This window comes from Mustelus asterias, chromosome 11 (assembly GCF_964213995.1).
Source record: "Mustelus asterias chromosome 11, sMusAst1.hap1.1, whole genome shotgun sequence".
NCBI classification, from domain to species: domain Eukaryota; kingdom Metazoa; phylum Chordata; class Chondrichthyes; order Carcharhiniformes; family Triakidae; genus Mustelus; species Mustelus asterias.
In genome coordinates this window covers 3,507,869-3,521,939 of record NC_135811.1, presented here as the reverse complement: position 1 = coordinate 3,521,939, position 14,071 = coordinate 3,507,869, and the positions used below count along the sequence as shown (strand labels likewise).

General features: G+C 45.3%; 1 protein-coding gene across 1 annotated transcript in view; it reads right to left on the bottom strand.

Annotated features, from left to right (window-relative positions):
* Positions 1 to 1,239: 1,239 nt before the first annotated feature.
* Positions 1,240 to 14,071, bottom strand: part of poll (polymerase (DNA directed), lambda) — a 30,742-nt gene continuing 17,910 nt past the window's right edge. Inside the window, exons 7-8 of the mRNA XM_078223002.1 lie at positions 9,384 to 9,552; positions 1,240 to 8,164 (exon numbers count right to left, since the gene is read on the bottom strand). Of these exons, the coding sequence (XP_078079128.1) occupies positions 7,803 to 8,164; positions 9,384 to 9,552 (531 nt within the window). The 3' untranslated portion in view covers positions 1,240 to 7,802. The remainder of the gene's footprint in view (positions 8,165 to 9,383; positions 9,553 to 14,071) is intronic.

Below are 14,071 nucleotides of genomic sequence, written 5' to 3'. Positions count from 1 at the left end.
TTATTGCATGGCAGAACAGACTCGAGGGTCTAAATAGTCTACTCCTTACCCCTTGATGTTTTTATGAAGAGAAAATTATGAATCTCAGTCTTGAAAGCTGTAATTGTCCCCAGGCTTTTGGGAGAATTCCAGATTTCCTCCAAAAATTAGAGTTTGGCCTTTTTTTGCTAAAATTCTGGCCCCATTTTATTTCATTGCCCCTCAGAGGAAATCATTCTTCTGGATCTACTCCCTCAACAATCACATTTTAATTTCTGTCCTGATGGCAATACAGGGATTGAACCTGCAGTGTAAGGTTAGTTGTCTGTTGCACTAACTGCTCTTCTCTCAAATTGTGGAAAGTACAGATACAATGCTCTTATTGCTCCAGCAGAAAGCTGATGGCCATGTGGTTATTGATCAGAAATTTCAGCTGTTTCCAATGTTTCTTTCCACATACAGAGTGTTAGTTAGCAATTCCCTGTCACGTCCTACATCCCAGTGCTGTGTGGACAGTCAGCTGTGGCTCTGCCTTCTTTGGGTCCCAGGTTTCTGATTCTTACCCAAGTGCAAATTACGTCCACAAACACAACAGGAACGTCCCAACACGAGGTAGAAAAAAAATGGATCCATGTGACAATGTGTTGCAAGGTGAGTGGACCAGTGTTACACCCGTTCAGTAACCAATGGAAAATAAACATCAGTCTCACAATGCTTACTGCGTTCTGTCTAAAGAGGGTCAGTCAACTGCAAGGTGATCACAGAGGAGGGAATTTAACTCTAAAAGGGGCACAGTAGTGTAGAGGCTACGTAACTGGACGAAATCCTGACAAGAATTTGAATTGAGCTTAAACCAAATCAAGTGACCAGGAGTCATACAGTGCAGAAAAGGCCCTTCGGTCTATTGAGTCTGCACCAACGATATCTACCTCAAAAGGCATACCAATCCCATTTCCTAGCACTCATCCCATACCCTTGCATATTATATTTCAAGTGTTCATCTAAATATTTTTTTAATGGTTGTAAGTTTTCCAGCCTCCATTACCTTCCCAGACAACACATTCCAGATTCCCACCACCCTCAGTGATTTTTCTTTCTCAAATCCCCTCTGAATCTCCTGCCCCTTACCTGAAAACTTCCCCCTCATGATTGACCCCTTAACCCAGAAGAAACAGCTGCTCCCTACTCACTCTGTCCATACCCCTCATAATCTTAAAACACCTCAATCATGTCCCCCCCCCCCCCCCGCCTTCTCTGCTCTAGAGAAAACAATCCAAGCCTATCCAGTCTCTCATAGCTCAAATGCTCCATCCCAGGCAACATCCTGGTGAATCTCCTCTATCCCCTCACGTGCTATCACATCCTTCCAAGAGTGAGGTGACCAGGCTGCACACGGTATCCAGCTGTGGTCTAAGCAATGCTCTGTATAACCTGAATATAATCTCCTTGCTCTTATACTCTTTGCCACAACTGATACAAGCAAAGGTTGCATATGTCTTAACTATCCTATTCATGTGCTCTGCTAAACTTTGGGAATCTATGAATAATTACCCAATGATCCCGCTGTTCCTCCGAGCTTCCCAGTGTCCTGCCATTCATTAAATACTTGCTCATCTTGTTTCTTCTTCCAAAGTGCATCACCTCGCACTTATCAGGGTTAAATACCATCTGCCACTGCTCTGCCCATCTGACCAACCCATCTATATCTTAAAGTTAAAGATTATTTATTAGTGTCACAAATATTCTTACATTAACACTGCATTGAAGTTACTGTGAAAATCTCCCAGTCGCCACACTCCGGCCGGCACCTGTTCGGAGTACACTGAGGGAGAATTTAGCACAGCCAATCCACCTAACCAGCACGTCTCTCTCCTGTAACTTACAAGCATCTTCACTATTAACCACCCTACCAATCTTGGTGTCATCTACAAACTTGCTTAATATTCCCAGCACATTTTCATCTATGTCATTTACGTATATAACAATAAGGGTAAATAATTGCTGTAAAACCCAACTAGTTTACTGATGACCTTTACGGAAGGAAACCTGCTGTTCATACCCGTTTAGTCAATATGATGGGGGAATTGGAGATTCAGCGTGGCTCAGTCCAGGTGCAGCATTGGAAACAACAGCGATGCAAGATTTAATATTATTTATTGCACTCTGACATGTCAGTAAACTGATAACATTACACCCTTGTTCAGCCATTTGGAGAACTGTGCTAAACTACATCCGACACAAGGCGTGAAGTGGAATTACCCTGTCATTCACTTGCTGTAACCTGATTTTATTCAACACATAGGTACACTGAAGTCACAAATAAATATAAATTTAGTCATCACATCTTGCTCAAGAATGACTTTTTTCTGTGTTCATCCACAGATCTGGAAAGAATTAAGATGCTGGGGAAGTTACAGAATCATAGAATCCTACAGTGCAGAAGGAGGCCATTCAGCCCATCCAGTCTGCACCGACCACAATCCCACCCAAGCCCTATCCCCATAACCCCATGCATTTACCCTAGCTAGTCCCCTGACTCTAAGAGGCAATTTAGCATGGTCAACCCACCTAACCCGCACATCTTTGGAGTGTGGAAGGAAACCGGAGCACCCAGAGGAAACCCACGCAGACATGGGGAGAATGTGCAAACTCCACACACAGTGACCCAAGCTGGGAATCAAACGCAGGTCGCCAGCGCTATGAAGCAGCAGTGCTAACCACTGTGCTGCCCCCAAATCAAAGCAGATACTGTGGGCAGTGTGTGAAAACAATGTGTACCTGCTATTTACTCGTTTGCCTGACACAACAACTCCGACTGATATAGGATCACTCAGGTGATGGGTACCCTCCCTCCCCCAAGCAGGTTATTTTACTGTGGAGGGCATCATAGCTGAGCATGATATTGCCTTTAATTAATGTCCACACACTTTTCCATCAGAGGTGTACTGTACAGTGTCAGAAGGATCCTATTTGATTTCTAATGTTCCTCAGGGCTGACTGTATCGTCTGAACATTGGCCTTCCTGGTTTTCCAGTTATGCACCCACCAAATAAAGATCAGTTTCCAAATGTTTGTCAGTGACCTATTTCCCTCTTTAAACATTAAGAAGTCTCACAACACCAGGTTACAGTCCAACGGGTTTATCTGGTATCACGAGCTTTCGGATCCCTCTTTAAACAGGCAATGGTCATGGTTTATTTCTGACCACAAGGTGGCAACACATCTCGTTTCAGCTTCAACTGAACATCAGCTGTTCTGGGTAAAGTTGATCTACATTTAGTGCAGCTCTTTCTCAGTCAGACCCAAAGGAAGACTGAGGAAGGTTCACTTAATACAGCAACTTCTTAAAATGCACCTCAGTATTGATGGGGGTCATATCCTTTCATGGTATTTCTGATGATTAGAAGTGGTGGATGGAAAGAAACTGCTTTCTCTCGTGGGCAAGTCCAGAAAAAAGGAGCATACCCTTAAAATTAGAGCTAGGCTGTTTAGGGGTGATGTCGGGAAGCACTTCAAACAAAAACTAGTGGAACTCTCTTCCCCCAAAAAAGGCTCTTGAGACTGGGGGTCACTTGGAGCTTTCAGAATTGACGATGAAAGATTATTGTTGGGTGAGGATGTTTAAGGATATGGAACCAAGGTGGGTAAATGGAGTTAAGATACAGATCACTCGATCTAAGTGAATGACAGAACAAGTTCATAAGAACAAAAGAAACAGGAGTTGGCCTATTTGGCCTCTGGAGTTTGCTCTGCCAATCAATAAGATGCTGGTTGATCTAATGTGCCTTAATTTCACTTTCTTATCTGTCCCCAAAGCCCTTGACTCCCTTGTCAATCAAAACATATCTACCTCAGCCTTAAATATTTTTCATGACTGAGTCCACTGCTCATGTGGGAGAGAATTCCAAATATGAACAACCCTCTTGAGAGAGGAAATTCCTCCTCACCTCTGTCTTAAATGGCTGATCCTCTTTTTCTAAAATGTGCCCCCAGTTCTAGATTCCCCCAGGAGATGAAAAATCCTCCCAGCATCTACCCTGTCCAGTCTCAACATCTGTTTCAATCAGATCACTTCTCATTCGTCTAAACTCCAACCTTTCCTCATAAGACAACCAGTTCATCCCAGGAATCGGTCGATTAATCTTCTCTGAACTGCCTCCAATTCAAATATGTCCCTCCTTAGAACAATGTGATATAAATTGTCCACAGTACCCTAGTTGTGGTCTCACCAATCTCCTGTACAATTGTACCAATTCTTCCTCACTTTTATACTCCATTCCCCTTGCAATAAAATCATAGAAATCATAGAATCCCTACAGTGCAGAAGGAGGCCATTCGGCCTATCGAGTCTGCACCGACCACAATCCCACCCAGGCCCTACCCCCACATATTTACCCGCTAATCCCTCTAACCTACGCATCCCAGTACTCTAAGGGGCAATTTTTAACCTGGCCAACCAACCTAACCCGCACATTTTTGGATAAAAGTCAACTTTCCATTTGCCTGCCTAATTGCTTGCTGTATCTGCATGCTAACTTGTGATTCATGTACAAGGGCACCCAGATCCCTCTGCACGATAGCATTCTGCACTATCACTATTTCAATAATACTCTGCTTTTCTATTCTTGTCAAAGTGGATAATATCACATTCTTCCCACATTATACTCTAAATGCCAAATTTTTGTATGTTCACTTAACTTTCAGGAACATAAGGAGCAAGAATCGGCCATTCGATCCCTCGAGTCTGCTTCACTACATTTAACTAGAGCATTGATGATCTGATACTCCAACATCATCTTCCCACACTGTCCCTGTATCCTTTGATGTCACTGATATCTAGTAATCTATTGGCCTCTGCTGTACACAACACTCACTGACCGAACCTTCACAGCTCTCTGAGGTGGAGAACTCCAGAGTCACTACCCTCTGATTGAAGAAATTCCTCTTCCTCTCACTCCTAGCCTACCTCTTATTCTGAGACTGTGTTCGAGACCCACCCAAACAGGGGAAACATCCTTCCTGTATCACCCCGGTCAAGCCCTGTTAAGAATTTTGTACACTTTAATGAGATGGCCTCTCATTTATCTAAACTATAGTATACGGCTCAGTCTCCTCAACCTGTCCTCAGAGGACACTTCTGCTGTTTCGGGATTAGTCTGGTTAACCTTTATTACATTTCTTCCATGGCCACCAAAACTGCACACTGTACTCCAGGTGTGATCTAACAAAAACTCGCAACAATTGCAGCAAGATTTCCTTACTCCTGTACTCAAATCCTCTTGGGATAAAGGCTAAGATACCATTTGCCTTTCTAATTGCTTGTTGTACCTGCTTGATAGTTTTCAGTGAGTCATGAACGAGAACACCTGGGACATCAACACTCTCCAATCCAATCTCCAATCCAAGCAGTTCTGCTTTTCCTACCAAAGTAGATAAATTCACATTTTCCCACACTATATTCCATCCGCCATGTTCTTTCACTCACTCAGCCTGCCTAACTCCCCTTGAAGTCACTTTATATTCTCCTCACAGCTCACATTGATGGCACAGTAGCACAGTGATTAGCACTGCTACTTCACAGTGCCAGGGACCCGGGTTCGATTCCCGGCTTGGGTCACTGTCAGTGTGGAGTTTGCACGTTGTCTGCGTGGGTTTCCTCCGGGTGCTCCAGTTTCCCCCCACATTCTGAAAAACATGCTGGTTAGGGTGCATTGACCCGAACAGGCGCCGGAGTGTGGCGACTAGGGGAATTTCACAGTAACTTCATTGCAGTGTTAATACAAGCCTACTTGTGACTAATAAAAAAATTTGAACTTCAACATTCTCACCACGTTTTGTGTCATGGGCAAACTTGAAAATATTACTTTCAGTCCTCACATTCAAATCATAGACTGTGAATAGCTGGAGCCCCCAGCATTGATCTTTGTGGTACCCCAATAGTCACAGCCGGCCAACCTGAGAATGATCCCTTTATCCCAACTCTCCGTTTTCTGCCCAATAACCAATCCTCAATCCATGACAGTATATTACTCCCTTTTATTATTTCATCTTTCAGACTCTTTGGCTGGGATTTTTCAGCAGTTCACCAAACCTCTATTCACTGCAACAGGATCAGAAAATCCCACCTGAATGCGCGGCTGGAAAATCCCACTCATTGTATCCTCCTTGCAACTTGCTTTCCTATCTACCTTGGTATCATCAGCAATTTGACTACAATACAGTCTGTCCCTTCGTCCAAGTCATTAGTGTAAATAGCCAAGGCCCCAGCAACACTCCACTCGTTAGTTTGCCCACCTGAAAATTATCTATCCTGACTCTCTGTGTTCTGTTAGTTAGCTGGTCCTCTATCCATGCTAATATATCGCCCCCCCCCCCCCCCCCCCCCCACCCCACACCTATGCTCTTGCATGGCGATCTTTTATGTGGTACCTTAAGGAATGCCATTCGGAAATCCAAATATATCACATCGACTGGTTCTCCTTTATTCACCCGTTTGTTAAATCTACTCTGATAAATATGTCAAACATGATTTCTCTTTAGATTTGTGATTTTCCAATCCACCTCTTTTGAGAATCTAAGAAATTTTACAAAAATCAATGCATTAAATGTAACCACTATCCCCTCTTTAAGACCCTGGATTCAGGCCATCAAGTCTGGAGGCACCTATTACTTTTTCTTTACTGATACTGATGGTTCTAAGTTCCTCCCCCCATTTTGCCTCTTGATTTTTCATTATTCTTGGGATGCTTTTTGGATCTTCTCCTGCGAAGATGGACATAAAATTCTTGTTCAAAGTCTCTGCCTCATTTCCCATCAATTCCCATCTCACTTTAGCTACTCTTCTCCTTTTTACTCATTTGTAGAAGATTCTAATGCCTGTTTTTAGAGGAAAGGTTTTCAAGGGGTTGAGTGGCTTCCTCCCGTTTCTAATTGTTGACTGCATATCTGCATGGGATAGTGGGTTGTTGGTTCCTTGAAGGTGGGAGTGCGGAGCGGGGATGGTGAGCCTGTCCTGCCCTGTTACTGTGTGGGGCCACAGAGAAAGCTGAACTGTAGAGTGCAGGAGGCCACCCAGGTTTTGAGGGATTCAACAGGCAAAGAAGGATGAGGTGAAGCAGACAGCAGAGACGTGGAATCGTAACACGTGGGAGGCCATTTAGCCCATCATGCCTGGCCAGCTCTTTGAGAGAGAGATTCATTTAGTTCACCTCCCCCTCCTTTTTCCACTCTACAATTTTAAAAGTTATTATTGAGTCTGTTTCCCCGTCCATTGAGGAAGCGCAATCCAGATAACAACTCACTACATTAAAAATCTCATCCCCCCTTTTTGGTTTTTTGTCGATTACTGTAAATCTTTGATCTTTCAGCTGTCTGTGGGTAAAATGGATTGACTCTATCCAACCCCATAATGATTTGAACATCTCTATTAAATCTCCTCTATTAATTTTCTCGGCCCTAATGAGAAGAATACCTGCTTCTCCGGTATCTTTACATAACTTAAAACAGTACATCTGCAATACATCTTCTTTGCACCCTTTCCCTGACATTTAGTGGTGGCCAAATCAGCCACAACTGACCCAGTGATTGATTAAGAACCTCCCTATGTTCCTACCCTACAGACCCGTTTGTTTTCTCAGACTGTAAAGCTCACCAAAGGTGAACTGTTGTTTCATGATAAGGACATAAAAACCACTCAAAGCAGCAGCTTAGCACAGACCAGGAGTTGAAGCTGGCGTGTTCCTGGCCTGTGTGTTTCAGGACCTCACTGGGTGATGCACCGACAGCCACAGGCAAACAGGCCTCTGCCAGCCTGCAGCAGGACGTCACCAGTCTCTCTCACACGGCTTCCTATACGGCAGTCCCAGCTGCTCAAAGATGTCTTGTTCAGTTGTTGTGGGGATTGTGACGCCGGTGCTGATTTTGGCTCTCCCCTTTCTCAGGACGTGGCAGTTCAGTGAGTGCTCCGATAGACTCATGCCTTTTGTCTTGGCCAATGCACGCATGGACCGGTTAAAGTGCGCGGAGCCGGTGAAGTACAACAGGGCGCAGGCAAACTCGCTGTACGGCACCACAATGATATCGAGCCGCCGCTGACGATGCTCAGCACCTGGGAGCTGGCAAACTCCCAGGTATTTTTTCTGATTTCCAATGTCCTCCCGAGTCACCAGATCATCAGTCAGAAATCCTTTCAACAGAAAATTCAAGATCAAACTTCAAATAGAAAATATCCTGTGCTCAAGAAACTGCAAAATCTCTCTGCAAATCTACACGGCTCAGTCTGGAGTCAGCTACAGCACGGGTTAGATACAGGGTACAGCTCCCTCTACACTGTCCCCATCAAACACTCCCAGGACAGGTACAGCACGAGGTTAGATACAAAGTAAAGCTCCCTCCATACTGTTCCCATCAAACACTCCCAGGACAGGTACAGCACGGGGTTAGATACAGAGTAAAGCTCTCTCTACACTGTCCTCCATCAAACACTTCCAGGACAGGTACAGCACGGGGTTAGAAACAGAGTTAAACTTCCTCTACACTGTCCCCATCAAACACTCCTAGGACAGGTACAGCACGGGGTTAGATACAGAGTAAAGCTCTCTCTATACTGTCCCCATCAAACACTCCCAGGACAGGTACAGCACGGGGTTAGATACAGAGTTAAACTTCCTCTACACTGTCCCCATCAAACACTCCCAGGACAGGTACAGCACGGGGTTAGATACAGAGTAAAGCTCTCTCTACACTGTCCCCATCAAACACTCCCAGGACAGGTACAGCACGGGGTTAGATACAGAGTTAAACTTCCTCTACACTGTCCCCATCAAACACTCCCAGGACAGGTACAGCACGGGGTTAGATACAGAGTAAAGCTCTCTCTACACTGTCCTCCATCAAACACTTCCAGGACAGGTACAGCACAGAGTTAGATGTAGAGTAAAGCTCTCTCTATACTGTCCCCATCAAACAGTCCCAGGACATACAGCACGGGGTTAGATACAGAGTAAAGCTCCCTCTACAATTTCCCACAAGCACTAATTTGATAAATGATCAGATAACATGTTTCAGTGATGTTGGTTGGGTAAATATTGGTCAGGGCGCCAAATATAACTTCCCTGGATCTGAGAAAGTAGCTGTCCATCATTCATGTCCACCTGAGGTGAGAGATGGTGCCTTGGGTTGCCATCTCACCCAAGATGAGCTCATTACTGAAGTGTTTGGCTGGATGAAGCGTTGGAGTATCTGGAGGAGGAATCATCCCTGAACCCTCGAAGAACGGTGAGAGCGCTGCTCCCCCGTGATCGTGCTGAGGGTGCTGTGAACGACCCCTCCAGTGCAGCATACTGAGATACCTGTGCTGATAAGCCTGTACCGTGCCCATTGCCACATTGCTTGTTCACACTCACCTGTGTCCCTCAGCCCAGCCAGGATCTTACTGAAAACACCTCTGTGCGATTTTCCATCTGGATGTGTGATCAGAATGTCTACATCCCCACAGGTGGGCTTCCCACGTCGATAGGAACCACAAGCCAGAGCAACCAGGGCTGGATTAATGGAGTGAGCCATGTCTCTCACCTGAAACACAGGTAAAATGACTGATAACGACCAGCACTGGATTGCAGCTCTCTCCCTCCGCCCGACACTGGATTCCAGCTCTCCCCCCGCCCCGACACTGAATTCCAGCTCTTCCCCCGCCCCGACACTGAATTCCAGCTCTTCCCCCGCCCCGACACTGAATTCCAGCTCTCCCCCGCCCCGACACTGGATTCCAGCTCACCCCCTCCGCCCGACACTGGATCCCAGCTCTCCCCCTCCTCCCCGGTACTGGATTCCAGCTCCCCCCTCCGCCCCGACACTAGATTCCAGCTCTCCCCCTCTGCCCTGACACTGGATTCCAGCTCACCCCCTCCGCCCCGACACTGGATTCCAGCTCTCCTCCTCCTCCTCCCCGATACTGGATTCCAGCTCACCCCCTCTGCCCTGACACTGGATTCCAGCTCACCTCCTTTCCCCTTCCACCCCAACACTGGATTCCAGCTCTCCCCCTCCGCCCCGATACTGGATTCCAGCTCATCCCCTTCGCCCCGACACTGGATTCCAGCTCATCCCCTTCGCCCCGATACTGGATTCCAGCTCACCCCCTCCGCCCCGACACTGGATTCCAGCTCACCCCCTCCGCCCCGACACTGGATTCCAGCTCACCCCCTCCGCCCCGACACTGGATTCCAGCTCACCCCCTCCGCCCCGACACTGGATTCCAGCTCACCCCCTCCGCCCCGACACTGGATTCCAGCTCACCCCCTCCGCCCCGACACTGGATTCCAGCTCACCCCCTCCGCCCCGACACTGGATTCCAGCTCACCCCCTCCGCCCCGACACTGGATTCTCTTTACTTCTCAGTTGTTTTTCCACTCCCATCTTTGTGGCTCTCTCTCTCTCTCTCCTCTGCCTCATCATTTTTATTTCTTCCGTTAGAAGATTAACTCCTGTTCCTTTGATTGGGTTATTTTAATTTCTTGCGCCGCCTCCTCTATCGCGCTCCTAAATATTCATTCTGAATATCCGAACACCTGGGTTTTTGCAGTGAAGCCACTGGTTGTCAGACAGCTGAGCTGAAAGAATCTTGACACTTCCACTCAAATTGAGCTAATCCGTTTGACACACAGATAGACGGTATAATCCTGTTAATCCCTTTCTCAACTCCTTATAGCCTCAATAGGGTGTCAGTCATCGCTGTGAGTTACACTTTCACTCAACAATGGGCTTTGCTCCCCTCGGAGTGACAACTGTTGGGTCCTGATTGATTTGTGATCTGAAGCTGCTGTTAGCTCCTCCAATCCGGGATAGGAAGGCCATTCCCTCTTTATTCACCACAATGAAGTGGGAATGACAAACCGCACCTCTTCCCTCTCCCACCGCGTCACATTCCTCGGGTTTGACACTCCGTGGCGGGCGTGAGCTGCTCACTGTTCCTGTGACAACTGTTGGGGACAGCTGTGCATGTGGGGGAGTGTAGATCTCTATTACAGCACAGCTTTTAACCGTGTAAACAAGATTCCTTTATTGCTTTTTTTGTGCAAAATACTCCCAAGTTCCCTCCCAATTTCAATTAAAACCCTGGGATTCTGAGCTGCTCTTGCATCACTGGTTCTGAAGCAGGAATTGGTACATTTGCCTACGCTGCAACAGTGACTACACTTTAACAACATCAATTTGAACTTGTATAGCACCCTAACCCAGCAACAGGTCCCTAGAGACTTCACAGAGATAGTATCAAACAACATTTGACACTGAGCCAGAAATAAAGATTTGGACAGATGGCCAAATGCTTGGTCAAAGAGAAAGGTTTGAAGGAATGTCTGGAGGAGGAGAGTGAGGTAGAGAATGGAGCAGTTTAGGGAGGGAATTCCAGAGCTTGGGGCCTAGGCAGCTGAAGGCTGCAAGTAAAATACAGGGTGAACCAAAAATGGCTGTAAATTTCCTACTATCGGCTCCAGTTGAAATGAAAGGAGATATGCAGCAGGAATGGTTTCTTGTTTCACTTGCAACAGGTTTAATTAACAAGCCAGAGCTGCTATGAGTAGCAACACTTTTAACACTGCTGGAGAGAAACGGCTACAAATTTTATTCCACCTTAAGTCTATCCAATAACAGAAAATACAGACTGTGGAGATTTTGAAAGGCACACTTTAAATCCTAAGTGAATGTAACTTATGAATGCTATGTATTCAACATTAAATCTCAAAGTGATAAAGAATCCATTGATCAATATGCAAATGTCGTAAACAGCTCGAAGAATTCTGTGAATTTGGGCAATTAAAAGATGATCTCATTAAAGATAGAATTAGGCATGAGAGGTCCAACTGTGCGAGCCTGTCTACGAAAAGAGCAACTTACTTCCAAGAAAGCAATAGATGTGTGCAGAAACACGGAGGTTGGAAAACATTAGCTAGAGCACATGCATGGCAGAAGAGACCAGGAGATACATTACAAAAAGGTTGAATCCATTTGGGTGGAAATTAGAAATAGTAAGGAGAAAAAGTCACTGATAGGCGTAGTCTATAGGCCACCAAATAATGACATCATGGTGGGGCGAGAAATAAACAAAGAAGTAACTGATGCATGTAAAAATGGTACAACAATTATCATGGGGGATTTTAATCTACATATCAATTGGTCAAAGCAGCCTTGAGGAGGAGTTCATACAATGTATCCGCGATAGCTTCCTTGAACAGTATGTAATGGAACCGACAAGGGAGCAAGCTATCCTAGATCTGGTCTTGTGTAATGAGACACGAAAAATTAATGATCTTGCAGTTAGGGATCCTCTCAGAAGGAGCGATCACAGTACGGTTGAATTTAAAATACAGATGGAGTGTGAGAAGGTAAAATCCAATACCAGTGTCTTGTGCTTAAACAAAGGAGACTACAATGGAATGAGGGAGGAGTTGGCTAAGGTAGACTGGGAGCAAAAACTTTATGGTGGGACAGTTGAGGAACAGTGGAGGACTTTCAAAGCGATCTTTCACAGTGCTCAGCAAAAGTATATACCAGTGATAAGGATGGACTGTAGAAAAAGAGATAATCAACCATGGATATCTAAGGAAATAAAGGAGGATATCAAACTGAAAGAAAATGCATACAAAGTGGCAAAGATTAGTGGGAACCTAGAGGATTGGGAAATCTTTAAAGGTCAGCAGAAAGCCACGAAAAAAGCTATAAAGAAAAGTAAGATGGATTATGAGAGTAAACTAGCTCAGAATATAAAAACAGATAGCAAAAGTTTCTACATACAAAATGAAAAAGAGTGGCTAAAGTAAACATTGGTCCTTTGGAGGATGAGAAGGGGGATTTAATAACTGGAAATGAGAAAATGGCTGAGGCATTGAACAGGTATTTTGTGTCGGTCTTCACAGTGGAAGACACAAATAACAGGAAGGCTATGGCAGGTGAGGACCTAGAAACTATCATTGTCATGAAAGAGGTAGTGTTGGGCAAGTTAATGGTGTTAAAGGTAGACAAGACTCATGGCCCTGATGGGATGCATCCCAGGGTACTAAAAGAGATGGCGGGAGAAATAGCAAATGCACTAGTGGTAATTTACCAAAATTCGCTGGACTCTGGGGTGGTTCCCACAGATTGGAAAACAACAAATGTGACGCCACTGTTTAAAAAAGGAGGTAGACAAAAGGCGGGTAACTATAGGCCGGTTAGCTTAACCTCTGGAGTAGGGAAAATGCTTGAATCTATCATCAAGGAAGCAATAGCGAGACATCTGGATATAAATTGTCCCATTGGTAAGATGCAGCATGGGTTCATGAAGGGCAGGTCATGTTTGACTAATTTGGTGGAATTCTTTGAGAACATTACATGTGCAGTGGACAATGGGGAACCTGTGGTTGTGGCGTATCTGGATTTCCAGAAGGCATTTGACAAGGTGCCGCACCAAAGACTGCTACAGAAGATAAAGGTGCACGGTATTACGGGTAATGTATTAGCATGGATAGAGGATTGGTTAACTAACAGAAAGCAAAGAGTGGGGGTAAATGGGTGTTTTTCTGGTTGGCGATCAGTGACTAGTGGTGTGCCTCAGGGATCAGTGTTGGGACCGCAATTGTTTACGATTTACATAGATGATTTGGAGTTGGGGACCAAGTGTAAGATGAGTGGCAGAGCAAAGTGTGCAAAGGTCGCTGAAAGTCTGCAAAGGGATATAGATAGTCTAAGTGAGTGGGCGAGGGTCTGGCAGATGGAGTACAATGTTGGTAAATGTGAGGTCATTCATTTTAGTTGGAATAACAGCAAAATGGACTATTATTTAAATGGTAAAAAATTGCAGCATGCTGCTGTGCAGAGGGACCTGGGTGTCCTTGTGCAGGAATCACAAGGAGTTGGTTTGCAGGTGCAGCAGGTAATTAAGAAGGCAAATGGAATTTTGTCCTTCATTACGAGAGGGATGGAGTTTAAAAACAGCGAGGTCATGTTGCACTCTATAAGGTGCTGGTCAGGCCACACCTGAAGTACTGTGTACAGTTTTGGTCTCCTTAGTTGAGAAAGGATATACTGGCACTGGAGGGGGTGCAGAGGAGATTCA